This window comes from Lepisma saccharinum, chromosome 30 (assembly GCF_977018435.1).
Source record: "Lepisma saccharinum chromosome 30, izLepSacc3.1, whole genome shotgun sequence".
Taxonomy (NCBI): domain Eukaryota; kingdom Metazoa; phylum Arthropoda; class Insecta; order Zygentoma; family Lepismatidae; genus Lepisma; species Lepisma saccharinum.
The window spans coordinates 22,145,233-22,163,227 of NC_139258.1; the positions used below are offsets into that span (position 1 = coordinate 22,145,233).

The window sequence follows — 17,995 nt, forward strand, 5'->3', positions numbered from 1 at the left end:
AGACGAACACAAACACATTAGACAGCATAACTACTACACAAGACACACACAAACACATTAGACAGCATAACTACTACACAAGACACACACAAACACATCACAACTATAACACAATATAAACACAAACACACCACAACTACTACACAATATAAACACCACACACACACACACACACACACACAAATCATTATTAACACATAACATAATTAACACAAATTATTGGTTGTTAATATAGGTACCTATTAAGATTTCATATGGTTCTCTTTAACGATTATACCTAATCAGAATTTTTCAGGAATTTTGAAAAGTTCAGTTTTTTCTTGGAAGCTACTTTAGGATTTTTCGAACCTATTTTAGGATTTTTAGAACCTATTTTGGGATCTGTATGAATTATAACTTTGACAGCTATATAATGGATTGTCTGGATATCAGAATATCCAGATACTATAGATTTCATGAAGAATTTGCAGAAAATCCATACAGTGAAATACAAACACAATGAAGAAAAGAATATGTGCATTGCCTGTAAAACAGATAAACGATAAAACTGTCCAGATAATGCACACATTCAGATATCCAGACATTTCAGGTAATCTGTATATCAGAATATCTAATATCTGGACAGAAAATTATCCAATATCCAGAAAATTTTTAATCCGGAGTTGATTATCCCTAATAGCAACAGTAATTTGCTTCTCTTTCCTCTAGGAGGCAGCACCACAGTCCTCCCAGAGTTACAAAAAAAAATTAAAAAAATCAACTGACAAATATCTATCAGGGGATACTTTACTCGACCTCCTAGGTACATGAGGAGTCGAGGTGAATCTTGGTCAAAGAGCAGACGCTGCTCCTCTGGTTGTGGTGGGGTGGATTTGGGGCACGACTTTTGATCTTCGGCAGCACCTTCTAGCAGGGTTGGCATTTTGCCTGTTTTTTCCTGAAAAAACCCAACCTGGGTGGTTTTTTCAGTTTTTTCAGATAAAACTCAGGCAAAACTGGGTTTTATTGTTTTTTTCAGGTTATGTTAATAAATACATATATTTAAAAAATGATACAAATTTTTCCCTGATAGTAATATATTGGAACATTCAATTTGTATTGTTTTAGTTCACTGAATCAAAAACTATTTAATATTTTCTGTTAACATAGTTAAGAATTGACAATCAAGGTCTCTCACCTTGAAATGATTAAACCAAAAGCATACATAGCCCGTGCCGCAACAGACTATTTAGGACCCAGGCCTGCCTACCAACCGGTGGCCGCACTCCCACCTGATCCTACTCTTATGGGGTGACGTGTGGTCAGCACGACGAACCCCCAGTCATCGTTGTAGGTTTTCATAACTGGGTTATGCTTTTCATTCGTAGATCCCCAATTTAATCATGATGGTGAGTGCTCACCAGTCTCATACACAGGTAGTGTTGCCCACGAGACGAGACTTTGGCCTGTCTCGTCTCGTAGAGCCTCGTGGAAATGCTGTCTCGTCTTGAAAATATTTGTTTGTCTTATGACACATGGTCAATCTCGTCTCGTCTCGAATTTTTAAAAGCCTGTCCCGTCTCGTCCCGTTTGCAACACTATACACAGGCCGAAATCTCATGAAAAAAGCTGCTACATTTCCCCACGGAGACTCAAACCTGCATGCGTCCCATAGCTGGAGCCCAAAGTATTGCCTTACAGCCACAGTGCGGGACAAATGATTAAATTATCGAAAATACTATGTTCTGAAAAATTGACCAACAGTTTGATTCTACTCTTGCTGGATGGCATAACAGTTAAAAGATCTATGATCAGTTCCCAGGGTTGCGCATTGCAATACTATACTAATACTTGATAGCTGTGATAGTTTAGTCAACCTCCGTGGTGGAGTGATTAGCACAGCATGCTACAATGCCAAGGGTTCGAATCCTGGTTTGGACGTGGATGATTGTGTTGGTCCCAATGATAATACAGAGCCGGCCCCTGTGGCAGAATGGTAAGCACATCGTGCTACAACAGCAGGGGTCCCGGGTTCAAATCCTGGCCTGCATGTTTGTGAGTGTTCATTCATCAATTTCATCACTCATCCCCATCTTCGCAAATTAGCCAAAAGTGGCACAAGAAGCGAACTAAAATAAAGCAAATCAATCAATCAATAGATAATACAGAGAAAATAGAGTGAAGGGGGATACTACTGCTTAGGGATATTAATTTTATTACAAGTGTAAAAAAAAAAGTAGACAGGCTGGCTGACTGTCATGCAGAACACCCGGGTTCAAATTTTGGGGTGGGTGATCCAAGATCGGATTTTTCTGGTCTTGTCCCTGCATAAAGCAGCTCTGGAACTCACCCAGCCTCAAATCAATGGGTCCTGGGGGGTAAAGGCAGCCAGAGTTTGGTTTTGATCACATCAACTCCAAAGTCGCCGAGATCAAGAACATGTCGGGCCCTATCCCCATATCCCCTGAATGTGCCTTCACAGCATGGTGCTATATGCACGGGGAACTGTACCTTTACCTACTATACAACATATGGTATCTGCACACACACTTTTAAATCTGCTTCAATACAGTTTGTTCACAGTTGTGTTTTCTCATTATTTTTGTGGATGTTTGAAGTTTAAATATCTCCACCGTGTATTAACTATGCCAAAATTATAAGGCTGACATATTTGATTGTCTTCACCAATTTCATCCAAATGGAATACCATATCCATCCTCCAAAATATCTAGTTGCTATGAAATTAACAGTTCCCATGGACAAAACATTAGTGGCCCCCATTTGGATCCCAACATACATATGCACTATATTGTTAAAAAAAAATATTGTCAAGCCATAGATTAAGAAATGTCCTAAAATATTTGTCCCCATTCTTTATGTCCAAAAATGTAGTTTAGGCAGATATTTGAAAGTGGCATCAGAATTTGGAGGTAGTACCTCAGAATATGAAAAATCAATTTTTCATCCACCATCTAAAACATAGTTGCTTGAGAGAATAAAATCCCAATTTTTAAGCGCAATTTAGCTCTTTTCTGCTAATCCAAAGTGACAACACTGGCCTGTTACGCCAGACCTGAAACAGACATGGCCCCCGCAATAACCTCATAACACTCTTTGTCCTAAACCCAAAAAAAGTCTTCCTTTGCATTGTACTCTCATTGCTCGCCCTCTTCTCTTGTTATCCCTCCGCTTGTGTCTGCTGCATAAAAAAAATGTCTGCTTGTAATATCTATTCGACGACAGTGTTAACGCATTAAATAACGTTTCAACAAATTTTCATTTTCGTAACAGTTTACTATCCTTCGGACACCTATAACTTCTTAGTTTTGTCAATTTTTGACATTCGTACTTACCTATCTGCTTCGCGGAACATTCCGTGAATGGTTTTTGGGGCTATCCATCCCTGAATCGGTGGGAAATTTAAAGTAAAAATTATTTTCGTTTGGAATTTTTTGAGTCCAAATTTCCCACCGATTCCGGGCTCCGCCCCTGGGGTAATTGACCTACCGCCCCCAACCGCTGACGCGGCCCCGTCTCCGCTCCAGCTTTTACTAGACTCCCTGTTAAAGGCATGTTAGAAATTGGCCGGAGTCACCTGCCCCCAAATGAGCCCCAAACTTTTAAATTTGAAGAAATCCGTTTCCAGGATACGGAAAACTTACCTGAATTTCACACAAAACACCTTCCCGATGTTAGACAATACTACAGGAACTTATTACGGTAAGTAGTTTCTTCTGTAGAAATGAAGAAATCTGTCCGAAGGATAGTAAACTAGTACCATTCTTGTTATAAGAAGGTAAGACCAAAAGTGGGTCCTACCTTACCGATGATTACATCTTCACTCAATTAAGAACTCAATTGTTCTTGCATTGTAGTCCAGCTCTTTCTTGCATAAAATCGCTGCACACGACACGAATCACAAACAAAGCTCTACCATCACGAACCTCGCGCTCCGAGCCACGCTTCGTTGTAGCGTCCTGAGCAGGAGGCAAGTTTTCACAGAGAGAGAAGAAGCGAGGGAATCCCCGTTCACGATAAAAATAAATTTTTCTATTTCCAGTTAAAGTAAAACTACTTTGTAAATATGAGGCGTAACTAGCATTTTAATTTACATAATTTGGTATTTAGACTTACTTTACAAATAGAAGTTCTTTAGACTTTCTGTTTACGCTACGGTGTTGGGTGAATCGACAAGACCACCAGCACTCTGACCAGAAACAGAAGTCAGAACTACAGTACTCCGTAATTTTCAATTTACTTACACTTGTCGATGAATGGAAGGGAAACCTAAGTTTCGTACAAAATATGGAGAATGTACAATGAAATAGAAATCTCTCTGCACGAACACAGGCTAATGTTTATAAAAAAAGCTGGTACAACACAAATTTCCAACCCTGGCGGAAATGCAGTGTTGCTGATATTCTGTTCGTCCTAGTGGGTAACACCGCGAGGCCGGCGGTCACGAGCACGTTATAAGCATACATACAGTACTCGTAAGATTAGGCTTCCCGCATATACGACCGTAGAATGCAACACACATATCTTTGCCGTTGCGCACATACCAATTTTCGTTTCGTCTCCCTCTCTCTTTTAGCATCACGTGTTCTACGCTGCTGGCTAACCTTCGCCATTGTTGCCATATTGTCATTCCATTCCTGGATACACTCACGCAAACATCATTGAAAACAATTGAATAGCGCTCCAGCTCGCGGTTCACACCGTTCGGCAGGGACGGTAATGTGTCAATATAGCATGACGAAGTGGGTGCTTCTTTTATGCAGTGCATGCTCATTGGCTAGCTAGTAACTAGTGTTGCCAACTGTAATAATGAAGCACTATTTCTGTCATGGAAGGAGAAAGGCAGTTAAAGTGACGGTGAGTTTTGTTGGATTGGAAGCACCATATTTTTATTTTATACTAAGTATTAGACCGGTTTGACGTTGTGTGCCTGTATTGCGTGTGTGTGTTTGTTAATGTGTGACAGTCAGATTTACCGACGTCATTATTATTATTATTATTATTATTATTATTATTGTCCATAGCGGTAAAAAATGTGTTGATTCAAAGCGTTGAGAGTTTTAATTTGTAAGAATACATATTTGATTTTTGCCAAGCCGACGGGAGGAACGAGACGTTCGCGTGTCTTAAGGGTGAGCACCTGAAGGGTCACGTTATGCGTCTAAAGCTTAGGAAATTCGACCGTAGTGACAAACATTTAAATATCTCGGTTTCCAGCGGTCAGATTCGCGTGAAACTTATACCAGCGCAGCGGCATGTGTGCAAGGACGGATGTGTGGAGTTTCGTCGCGATCAAGCAACAATTACGGACGCCAGATCAAATCGGTTGTAATTGATCAGTTTGTGGACACCGGTTGCAATTGAGCTATGGGCGACAGCGAGGCTGAGGCTTAATCCGCAGAAACTCAACTTCGAGCACGGCTCGTCCCAGTTGGGAGACAATAGAGCAAAGTGGAATGACCCCTTCGGAAGCGTCACTTCAACGAACGCCTAGCGTTGTTTTTCAAAATCTAAATAAAACGAAGGACATGGTTTTTCGATACACAGTCTTACCGCGATCCTTGTAGCGAGAGCAGCTCCGTGCTACCTCTGCGTGTACAGTGGACTTTGTTGTGTTTTACGAACACCAGTGTGTGTGATAGACAGTAAGTCTACACGAGTGCGCCTACCTCAACCGCTGGGAGAAGTTAAAGCGAGACCGTGTTTTTGTGATTACCTTACGCCGTTTATAATTTTTTGAGAAACGAGGAACACCGGAAACTATGGCGGGCTAGAGGAAGAAGAGAGATGAGGGCGTTACGTCGATTCGCCCGATGTCAGAAGAGACTACGCCGATGATGCCTATCCGCCGCCATGGAGAGAGAGAGAAACATCGAACGCCGCCCTATTGATACGCCGATGATGCCTATCCGCCGCCATGGAGAGAGAGAGAAACGTCGAACGCCGCCCTATTGATACGCCGATGATGCCTATCCGCCGCCATGGAGAGAGAGAGAAACGTCGAACGCCGCCCTATTGATACGCCGATGATGCCTATCCGCCGCCATGGAGAGAGAGAGAAACGTCGAACGCCGCCCTATTGATACGCCGATGATGTTCACCGATCCCGAGGGGAAGAGAAACCGAGGAACCAGAAGTATGAACACTTTTCGCATCTTCATCGTCGCGACCAAGGAAACCTTTCGCGTGAATACTATGTGTTTTTCAATCGCCCATAACGACGCCAGGATGCACCTCGGAAGCTGAGAGTTGGTAATGTATTCATCTGTGTGATTGTCAGCACGTGACGGCCCGATTGATTTAGAGAACGCCCTTGAAATTCGTCAACATTTTGAAAACGCCCACACAACTCGAAACTTCATATCAAACTCCCGTCGCGCTTGTCATTTGTAATCTATTCGTCTCAGGTCAATTTTTCTTATTCCTTGTGATTTTTTTTAATGGTCTTAAATTTATTGTTGTTTGTGCTCCTTTGTATTTGTTTAAAGTGCGTACCATTAGAGTAAAGCGCCGCCCACTTAATTGTTTAATTTACTGGAGGTTTGTTCATTTTTTGTGTGTCAATGCACAGCTATGTCAGGCCGCATGTGTGATTATTTGGTAAAAGTATTTGCCTGGTAATATGAATTGCTCGTCGCGGCGAAGTGTTTAAGTCCCGCCTGCTAGAGAGTTTATGTTTGCGTCACTCAACGGAGGTTATTTGTTATGTTTGGAACCACGTGAGGTCTTGTAAAAGACCTCACGTGAATGTAATTGCCGTTGAGACGCCTTTGTTTATGCTGATCAAATAATGTATTGTCACCGCGCCGACTAGTTTCTTTTTAAAAAAAGGGTGAACTTAAGTAAGGGCTGGCTAGGATTTGAGTAGCACTGGAGCAAAATCACAAATGACCTGATTAGACAAAAAGTAAGGTAAAATTAATTGAGAATGCAATAATTAGGACTTATCGTCATAACACTTGTACATGTCATGTATCATTCTTTGTGTCGATAACCCCGTGAGGATTGATTCTGTGAGTGAAAGTGAGAGTGAAAGAGGGGGAGATGTAGTAAACTGATCTTTTGTTGGTTATGAATAGAATATAGCCTACTTTTTATTTTCATGTTAATTTTGGGCTATATCATTTTCGTACGCATGTCGCTACCCGTGATTTTCAGGTATGCAGCTAGCCGCTTCCCGGCTACAGGTAAAGAGGTGGTAATTTGAACGTATATATGTCTTTGTTTTTATTCGATATGGCTTATCACTATGCACTGTTGGTCACCGGTTCCTACACACGAACTTAACCTGGACCGTAACGCTATTTCGCTTGTCCGAGGGAGATTTTGTCGCCTCTATCTAGGTAGTGGTAGCATTTGTTTTTCCGGGCAAGGGAGGGCGTTTCACAAATGAACGTTAAATTCCATAATGCCTCCAGTTCTGTCAAAGTTGAAATCAAAAACCTTGCATAGCCAAGCTCAGGAAATTCACAAATTGTTCATATTTCATAATTTTGGAATTGTTCAAAGAAATAAATTATGTGGCTCCATGAGCATTTCAACTCCTGGCTCCGGCACGTGTTCTTGTAGAAATTGCATAGAGGAGGCTGTCATTTTTTGCTGCTTGATGCGATGCACATTGTTTTCTGTATTAAAATTGCCATGCTTTGATGGGTGACAAGTTCATAGCAAAAAAAAAACGCGCAGCTTATCGTCTAGTGGCAGTATATGTACTTGTTATTGTTGTGGAAGCCGGCATCGTTTGTAAATGTACAACAAAGGCAACCGACTGTCGCCGATCACAGAGAGGCAATAATACTGCTTGAAGAGGAGTGTTGTGGTCCAATTGTCGCTGTTTAACACGTTCGCATGTTATTAGTTCTCAAAGCAGTGGTAGTGTCGGTCGTGTATTATCTGTCGTTGCATTTTCGTACCGGTGTAGACGGGTTTTGGGAGTGAACAGTTAGAACGCCACCAGTGCATTAATGCAATGGAAAATAACAAAGTGTTTATTTTGTTTGAAATCACTCAAATAAGGAATCACTATGAAGAAGTCTTCTTTGCAGCATTTTTGGTAATTTTACGTATGTCTTAGACCATATTTTGCGAATTTTTAGTCCATATGTATGTATCTACATACAAGGCCACTTGTTAGTACATATTAATCCTAGTCCTGGTATAATTCATGACGTTAAAACTCAACGTTAGATAGACCTGAATTCTCTATTTTTTTTGTACTTAACAGCTATGCATCGGCGCACTGCAGCGACTTTTCTATCTGCTCCATTAGCAACACTGCTTCTTGAGTTGTGTTGCGCATCGCATGGCAGAAATATATGTGTTGTGCTCTACGACAGGATGTGAAGAGAAGAGGCCCCAGCAAATGTGCCTCACTCCGTGGAAGGTTCGTATACTGGACAGGGTTAGAATTTTTTTGTAATTATCATAAATTAAAATTCCAAACTTTTGCATTGCGTTACAAGAAATAAGTAAATGCACCTTTAAAAGAGTAATGACGCGGGTAGGCCCGGCCTCCAGGCCTCATAGGACGCTTCGCCACTGCATATTAATACATGATGTTCCGACTTCCACAGGTGTTTCCATTATTTTGTCCAATACCTATATATATATATATATCATGTATTTATTCTATTTGGGTGGACTGAGACTATTTTAGAGCCTCCCTCGCCCACCCAGTGGCGACGCCCCTGTTAAGGAGTGAGATGCATGCCATTGTAAGAAATAATTGATAATTACATAAGGTAATTTGGCTTATTTACTGTTCCCAAGTAGTTGCATGGTTAATTCAACAAATGGCGTTAGTATGTCATTTAGAGTGCGCGTCAAATCTCCTGCATATGGCCTTGAAAGGCTGAACAACACCAGCGAATCACAGACGTGCGGCGTTGCCTATTTCCGTGACAAGGCGTTTCGTTCAACCACGCTGTCTCTTTTCCGTGTGAGATTTCGATATGGCACCGCTGCAGTGCGCTGCTATTGGCTATCGCCATATGCAGGAGATTTGACGCGCACTTTAGACTGCCCTACTCGTAATGATGTGATTGAGCCTGTTGGCTGTACCTATACTGCAGTAGCTTGAAGACAAAGAAGCGAAATAGTTGAACCTCGTGATTGTGTTCTATGTGATGTACTATTGCATAGTCAAGTTATTACTTAATATATCATAATTTGTACTTTACAACAATGTACTAAATTGAGACTTTAATCTTAAGTACTGTTTATAACGAAGGGAAAAAAACACTGTGTAAGGTGTACTCAATATGGCATACATAGGAATATATCGTGAAAGACATGCGCAAATGTGGCATTTGTTACTCTTATGTTCATGTAGTAAGGTGGAACTCACTAAGGATGATAAAGAACCTTTCATTTGCCAAGCTTGTGATATGTAATCCATGGTCTTCTGGTAACAAATTGTGAAATGTCACTCCCTTGTTTATTGGTTTGTAAACAATGTTATTTCTTCGTGCAAATCTCATATGTCATTACGTAAATAAAATGTAAGTGTATCAATATCCCTAACCTACAAATACAAAACAATATAAAGGGTGTTTCATAAAGTGCGCAGATTTTGAAAATGCAGTAACTCACCCAAAATTGCATGAAAGTTGACATTTTTATTTTTATTATTTTACACATTCACTACGATTTAATAATTGAAAAGTGAAAAGTGTCCAGCATATGCCCGTATGCGATTTAAAAGTGAAAAATGATGTCTGGCATATGTCCATATGGCATATTTCTTAGTTTCGCATGATCGGTTGCTTTGATCTCTTGCGTCAAGTGAACCTTGTAAGGGTGCATATGAAGGTAAGGTGTTCTTTCAGTATTCGTTGCACTGAGGATACCGATATCCCCAATTGTTGTGAACGACAGCGAAGTGACTTCGCGGGGCTAACATTCACACTGTCTTGCACTACTGCAATGTTTTCAACTGTGCGACGACTACGTTCTCGCCCAGGCGAATTTATGGTTGCAACTGACCCGGATATCTCGAATTTCTTCACCAACCTCCTAACTGTTGTTGCAGTGAGGGCATAGTTACTTTTGAAGATCGCGCGACAATTACGAACTGTCTGTGCATAAGACTCCTCGTTTCTGTAATGTGTTTTCAAGATAACGACGCGTTGTTCGATAGTGAACCGCTCCATGGCAACTCAACTAAACAAATGCCAACAAATTGCTCAAGTAATAATCGGAGTGATCAGAGATTACGAAAATTATAAGAACAGTGTTGCCAACCTTCAAACAAAAAAGTGGCAAGCGATTTAAAAACTGCGCACTTTATGAAACACCCTTTAGTTGTACTTTCTTTACGATTTCTGTTGTATATTTTGATGTGAAAGAACAAAATATGTGACGAACATATTGGATACATACTTCAAATGTAAATACATATGTACAAATCATACATATGTACCCAATATACCCTAGACATAACTTTTTAATAAAATCTTCCCTGCAGCCATGTTATTATTTGGAATCGGCTCAAATTTTCAGCAAACGCCTAGAAATGTTCCCTTGCCACTAGTTTTATCTTTCTGACGTTGTACACCACTAGAAAACATCGCAAACCTTAGGTAGGCCATATTGGGTTCAGGTACCTTAGTTGAATAATGGTTGGTTCAAGAATAGTATTTTTTGATTGTTTCATTTGGTTTTCTGCCACTTTCGGCTCATTGCAAAGATGGGGATGAATTATGATATGAAACTGATGAAGCGACACTCACAAAGAACACCAAGGGAGGGTTGGTGGGGGTCATAACCCCCTCCTTTGGCCCAGTATTCCTAAAAAAAAAGAACGTCAAAGGTGCGAGAAGATGGCAAAATGAGGGCTGACTACCAGAAAAAGCGTACATAACCCCTCCCTTTTGAAAATCATAGACAGGGCACGCCACTGGGCATGAGCGATTATTGTGAATGTTCCTACAAATATAAAATTATTGAAGTTTGGTCCCCTCCCGAAAAAAAAATCTGGTTACGCACCTGGTTCTGACATCTGTGTAACTAGTTTCTTCAGCCTGAAAAAAAAAAAAGAATTGCTTATTTGTTTGCTGTGCCTAATGAGATTCATGGACTCGTTAAGGGGGGGAGGCACTCAGTGCCGGATTAACAACCTTTGGGGCCCTGAAGTAAGATAAGCAACGGGGTTCCCTCCGGCCCCTCTCTCCCTTGAGTTTGCCTTCCCATTTCTAATCTCAGATTGATGTGCGTGCACGCAAGCGACCAAAAATGGGTATGTGTGATGTATTTATATTTGTGCGCCTGCCTGAAGGTAGAGTTTAAACACTTAACACAACTAATTTTGTACTAATTTAGGATTCTTATAGTAAATATGCTTGAAGGCAAGAACACTCATTGATTAAACACATTAAACACGTTCATAGAAAATAAATGTATTTTATTTTTTATGTAGCCTATAGCCTATTTACAAAGTCGTTAGTCAACATAAAAACCAAAGCCATATCACAATTAATATTGAATTAACAAACCGGAAAATAAAACAAAAGTATATAAATGAAAAAATTGCATTGGGCCTGTATATCAAAGTAAATTATGATTTTTGCCTGAAGAAAGATTTTATATAAAAAAAATGTACTCGTACTTTGATTACTACTTTCTATAAGAACATGAAAAAAATTGACCAAAAACTTTGCTTGCTTACTCATCAACGTAAACCTTAAAAACTACAAACCCCACACGTGGTAATGGTAATGTAATACCATAGAATAGTTAACCTAACCTAACCTAACCTATTATATGGTAATACCTAAAATATCGGGGAGAGAAAAAAATAAAAATATGTTTACAACAAAGTTCAGTCGTTCAGTCAGTTCAGTCCACTTGTAAAAATGAGAGTCGTCAAATTTCACAATAACAGAAATGTGGTCGAGTATTACTTACAAATTTACTTTCCTGAGTTTCTTTGACACAAAACTACTTAGAACGTCTTCAAACTCTAACTTTTGCAGAACGTCATTTTCACTGGCCATAATAGCGAGTGATGCAAGTCTGTTTTGCACCATTGTAGACCTATGGCAGTTTTTAATAATCTTCAGTTTTGAGGATGATCTTTCCCCTGTACATTGGTGATCATCAGTGACAAATATAACTTCAATGCTGTTGTTACATTGGGAAAAGTAGATTGTAGTTTGTTTTCAAAAATTACATTGTATGACTGTAACGCTAAAATAACTTGCTTTCCATTGAAATCTTCAAGCTGGAACATGAAGTATTTGAAATGAACCATTTCGTTCCCAAATTCAGCTTCAACATCGTTTGCATAGTTTTGAAGATGTTTTGAAGCACCCTCTATTATTTGAGCGTCAGTAAATGCTGGAAAGACGCACAAATCACCAAACACTGAGTTCATTGTTTCATATGCTTTCAGACGATGACACAGCTCAGCACTTAGCATTCGACATTGCTATACCTCACCTCACTCTCTTACAATCAAACTTCGTCTTACGCAGCAAGTTCTAATCTTGTCTAACGAAAATAACGATTTTACATTAAGGACAACATTTAATAAGCAAACGTCCAAAGAAGAAGCTGTTATCGATATCAATCGTTTATTATATTCAACTTTTGTTTTTTTCTGTCCAAGATAGCTCTCACACAGGCCCCTCCCGGGGCCGCGAAAGCTTCGGGGCCCTAAAGCGGCTGCTTTCTTTGCTTTATGGTTAATCCGGCACTGGAGGCACTGCCCCCCCCCCCCAAATGTCGGAGATTTTTTTCTGTATTTTACTGCAAACTTTACTTTGATGACAAATATGGCAAAATAGATTTTCAGTCAATTTTGCGTAGATTCAAACATTTCTCTTGAATTTTCAGTACAAAGAACTGCAATCAAGACATGTACAGCTGACCGCTCAGGAGAAGATCCACGACGGAAGTGAAGTGTCGTAGCGACAGGCGATTCTTCTATTGGGGTTGGGGGAGTGCACCCCGAGTCCGAAACACATGCTGGCCTCGCTGTAACAGGTGAGGAGACGCAAGTCATTGCCGTATATACTTTTTGGACTTCTTTGAAATACAGGCTAAATAATGTACAGGATAGGCAATTCAAAACTATACTGGTTGGTTGGTTGATTTAGTGTTTTAAGTCCACTTTATGCACAGTAAGGCTAATCGGGACTGGACCTACAGTTAAAGTGGAATCCGAACCACTATGTGCCTCCACCGGGTATCGAATCGAACCCGGGACCCCTTGATTACAAGGTGACGACGCCAAAACTATACTGGACACTGGTAGAGGAGGGGGCAGCAACTTGTTGCCGCGGCGATGTGTATTTGACACAAATCAACTCCTACGCACTCCTAAAAGGACACTTGGCCGCAGCGGAAGACTTTCTGCTACCCCTAAAATCTGCAAATGGACCGGTCCTTCCCTTCACCCCGCTCCCCGTCACCCCTCGTTTGGGGATCTTCTCGTGAGCTGACTGCTGTATTTCTCTGCTCATTGAACAGAGAACAGATGGCCTGGCAGGTGTCACCAGTGGCGGCTATTAATGGGGCGTGGGGTGACGGTTGCGCCCCACCCTCCGATTTTTGCAACTTTTAACCCCGCACTATGGCCTCTTAATGCTAAGCCTTGTATACAAAGAAAAAGTAAACTATCCTATCCCCCTCCCCCTCCCACCACTCCAAAATTTGGCATCCAATCGCAGCTACTGAACAAAACTTGTTCGTTTTCATTTTCTCTGCACCCTGCTAAAGTTTAAGGGCAACATCCTGTATATCCTCCTTTCGCGTGCGACCAAAAGAGTTAGTTGCCATGGCAACAAATTTCAAATCATTGTTGTTTGTAAAAGTGGAGCGCGTGGGTGGGCAATATCACGATTACAGGAAGTGAAATGTTCAGAGAAAAGAATAAATTTCGAAAATATGATTCAGGGTGACAAAAGGCTACAAGAGGGTGAAAAAGGAATACGTCGTTTGTTTTAATCATAGATGCTTATATATATAAAAATGTGCCGCCTGTAAATATTCGATAATGTGCGAATTGGACGACAGAATTAATCTCTGTCAGCATGTATTCAGTATCTTATCAGACGTAGCCTCCATGATAAAATATGTTTCTCCAGGGCATAGCTTGTAGCAACGAAACAAGTACAGTTTTTTGCCTTGTTGTTGTTCTGTGTCAAATTTTGTTGGTTGTTCACGGCGACCAGGATGTACGCATTACCAATAACCACGTCGTTTTAGTGCGAGAAGTTGAAGTTGTCTCTATTTTTCTCGTTAATATGCATATATCCTAACGGCTGCCTGCGTGTAGCTACGTTAACAAACTTTAAAAAATCTGATTTTTCGTGAAGAATCCTTGCTTGCCACCCATAAACACACAAAAATCGGAGAAAATCGCAAAATAAATTATTTCGTGAAGGACGAGGTGTCAACATTGAAAAGATACCCGATGAGTATAAAACTGTTTAGCCACATATATATTAATTCCTTCATGCTGTTAGCTTGCTGAAGCAACTACGTTACGTATGTAGTGGCGTGCTCATAATTTTCGCAAGGGGGACGGTATGTGTACTTTTGTTTAGTAGTTTGTCCTCATTTTGCCATCTTTTCATGCCTTTGACGTTCATTTGTTTGGAATTCTGGCCCAAAATTTGGGGTATGACTAACACCAACCCCCCCCCCCTCCCCTGTGCACGTCACTGGTGTAAAGTACAGTATTATTGCAGCCTGCAATCTACCAGTGCCTATACCTTCGGCAGGTGCAACTCGGGCACTATTTATAAAATGAAATTATGACGTGAAATATTATTTTTGTATGAAACAACGTACATTCACTACAGCGTCAAAATTCAATAAAAAGTAAACAAAAGAGGATTATGAGAACATTAGTGGATATGATTAAATATTGTTACTTTGGTAGGTAAAATAATAGGATTATTATTATTGAACACGTTCGGTTTTGTAATTTAAAATAATGAACGCCGCACTAGCCCTCCATAATTCTTGGTTTTCACTTTCAACACGTATTTTACACTATTTACTATTAAACAATTGTAATTATGTTTGTATTATGATTATATAGGACACCTGTACTTCAGAGTAAGGATCAAAAACTTTTTTTTTGATCTCTGAAAAAGTCTTGGTTGAATATATTGTATACTGCAAACCAGTGGCGTCTCCTGACCCTGAACTTAGGGCGTTGTCAAAGAAGGAATGTTAACCCCTCCCCCTCTCATTTCTGTGACCTAATATTACTCATTTTCTACGAAAATTTTTGGTGTAAATTTAGAAATATTTAGAAAAACATTAAATTACATAAATTATTTAAAATGAAGTAAATACTTCATTTAAAATATTAATATTTTTGAAGGGTAAGGACAAGCAAGGACTGTTTAAACGAGAAAATTAATGTTCAGTACTTCGCCATACAATTAATTTTTAAAGCAGCAGTTTGCAACCAGAGGGGTTCGTGGAACTCCCATCACCCCTACAAAAAACACCCTGGACATAAGAATGACCCGTTCATTGAAAAATAGCTAAAATGTACATTCCCCTTACCCTTCATTTATCCTTCCAAAAAGTAAATTGTGAAAAATCAACTGCTCATTACTTACAGTTACTTGAATTCCAGCTCTATTCTTTCTTTAAAGAGAAATGCCCTGATCACCGCCTCATAAAATTTGGATTTATCTATCCCCTTCTCTCAGCTTATAAAGTAATTCTTTCTCGATGGAGATAATTCAACTGACCACTCATTACAGAAGATCCATTGTATGTCTGAGCAATTAATTTATCCCCACACTTATATTTATCCATTATTTCAGTCACGTGACTAAAAAGAGCTCCTGCAGTTTTATCGGCGCTCATGTCATGAAACCCAAGAAATCTTTCAATGACTTTTTTCTGTGAGTCCGAAAAAAACCGTAACATCGTTGACACCTGAGATTTATTGCTAATGTCTGATGTTTCATCGACAATGATAGCCACAAAGTCTGTGTTTTGAATTTCATTGTAGATTTCATCTCTCAGAACATCGAAACTGAATTTATTAAATAATTTTGAATGCCTGCCGAAGTACCGCGAAAAACTGTAGAATTTAATAAATGTTCTTTTAATGAGGGATCAAACTCGACACTTGCAATAAGGAATTCCATGTAATTGCCCTTATTTAGAGATGCTGCATTTTCCTCATGGCCTCGGAATGGCAGTTCTTGCTTTGTTAAATAGTAGACGGCGTTAATCAACCTCTTTAATATTTCCCTGTTCTTTTTTACTTTTTCATTGTGTAGCTCTGTTTCAGATTTTCGTTGAGTATCCAAAAGACCGTCAATTCTAGTAGGAGTGGCAACAAAACTACTAAATTTAAAGAAACTAGAAAGATGCAATTCAGACTCACTGTGTTTCTTCACTACAGTATTGAGATGATTCAAATCCGCATACCCTTGATAATTTCAAACACCTTTTTTAGTCGAAAGTCGGGACGGGATATTTTTTAAATCCCGACATTCGGGACGGGAAATGTTCGAAATTTTCCGAAGCTCTTGAAAAATCGAATTCTACACGTCATTTTCACCTTAATTGATTGTTTTTGCATTTCTGATACAAAAACTAAGAATTCCGATAAGTTCCAGACATTTGCAATGCCGAAAACATCGAGAATTAACAACTTTTTACAATGACCATTCGGTATTTCCCGACTGCTCGGGATCCCGAAAAAGTCGGGAAATCATTTCCCGAAGTCGGGATCGGGATCGGAAATTTTTTCCCGATCCCGGTGCCGACTTTTCGAGATCCCGCACTCCCCTAAGAATAATAAACATGTTCAACAGTATAATTTATTCACCACATCACACCCGCAAAGCCAGTCTGAAATTCCATAGAGTTCTTTTCGAAAATGTGTCTCAAAACCTTTTCCAGCACCACTTTTTCCTTTAACATATGTTGACATCGTGAGATTCGGACATGGTCGACCATTGTCAATCACTTGTTTCTTCTCTGAATACGAAAGCGAAGGAAAGGAATCATTTAAATAGTTTTGCACAACAGTTTCACTATTCTCCATCTTAAAATAATCACATCACTTCACACCACACGTTTAAAAAATAATGCACAACAATCACGAGCAAAACAACGCGGAACGCGGGGTGAATGAAAGCCAAACCGTTGGGAACAAATACAACGCCTTGAGAAGCTAACCATGGTGGTGGGTGGCAGGATGCGCATGCGCGGTCATCCTATGTTTTGGCAGTGGTAAGACGTTGTATTTCCTCTCCAACGTCCTGGCAGTCTGGGACCGATCTGCCTGCCTGACAACCACTGCGCGCTGCGCCGCGTTCGTAAACTACCGGGCGCTCGAAACTGACAATTAAAGAAAAACGCTCAAAATCGTAATTTATAAAAGTACAGATACTTTCTTCTTTATTTCATTTTCCTTTGGCCGTTGACACACGACTTACACACCCAGAGAAATCGCCACTGCTGCAAACACATCTAGCGCGGTCCTGGAATTTACATGTTGCAACTTCGGTCCCAGCTCTCGACCAATGAATGACAAGAAAACTCTCAAGACTAAATATAATGTTTGAATAAATGTCAAACTTACCTTTGAGATTTAACTATTCACAAGTCCAGTGAGTAAGTAGTATGCATGTATATATATAGATATCTATTTGGTTGCAAGCTCGATTGAAACTTGACAGATACCTTCCTGCATCACAAGAATCATTATCAGTTGCAGTGTTGCCAGTACAATCAGTTTTTATATCAGATAAAGAAAATACACAGCCGATATATATTGTTTTTCACGCTAAGCAATGTAAATTATTGGATTTAATAAAACAATCTACATACGATTAACGAAGTAAAATTACACAGCTCGAAAATAGAAGGGGGTTGCTCCCCTCCCCTCTATTTCACCCTTGTTCTTCGTTTTCTTTGTGCTTGTACCAACATTTCATCAGAAGAAAGGCAGGGCCCCAGGGTCGACTCAAGATAAAATTTTCACCCGGGCAAGGTGGATTTTTGGCGCCTC

At 40.0% G+C, this 17,995-nt stretch overlaps 1 protein-coding gene across 2 annotated transcripts in view; it reads right to left on the reverse strand.

The window, feature by feature from the left end:
* The window catches only part of LOC145981757 (phospholipid scramblase 1-like), a 63,307-nt gene extending 45,620 nt beyond the window's left edge, over positions 1-17,687 (reverse strand). For both annotated transcript variants that reach the window (XM_083115167.1, XM_083115166.1), the window contains exons 1-2: positions 17,567-17,687; positions 10,984-11,018 (exon numbers count right to left, since the gene is read on the reverse strand). In XM_083115167.1, the coding sequence (XP_082971293.1) occupies positions 10,984-10,996 (13 nt within the window). In that variant the 5' untranslated portion in view covers positions 10,997-11,018; positions 17,567-17,687. The remainder of the gene's footprint in view (positions 1-10,983; positions 11,019-17,566) is intronic.
* Between the last annotated feature and the right edge of the window lie 308 nt (positions 17,688-17,995).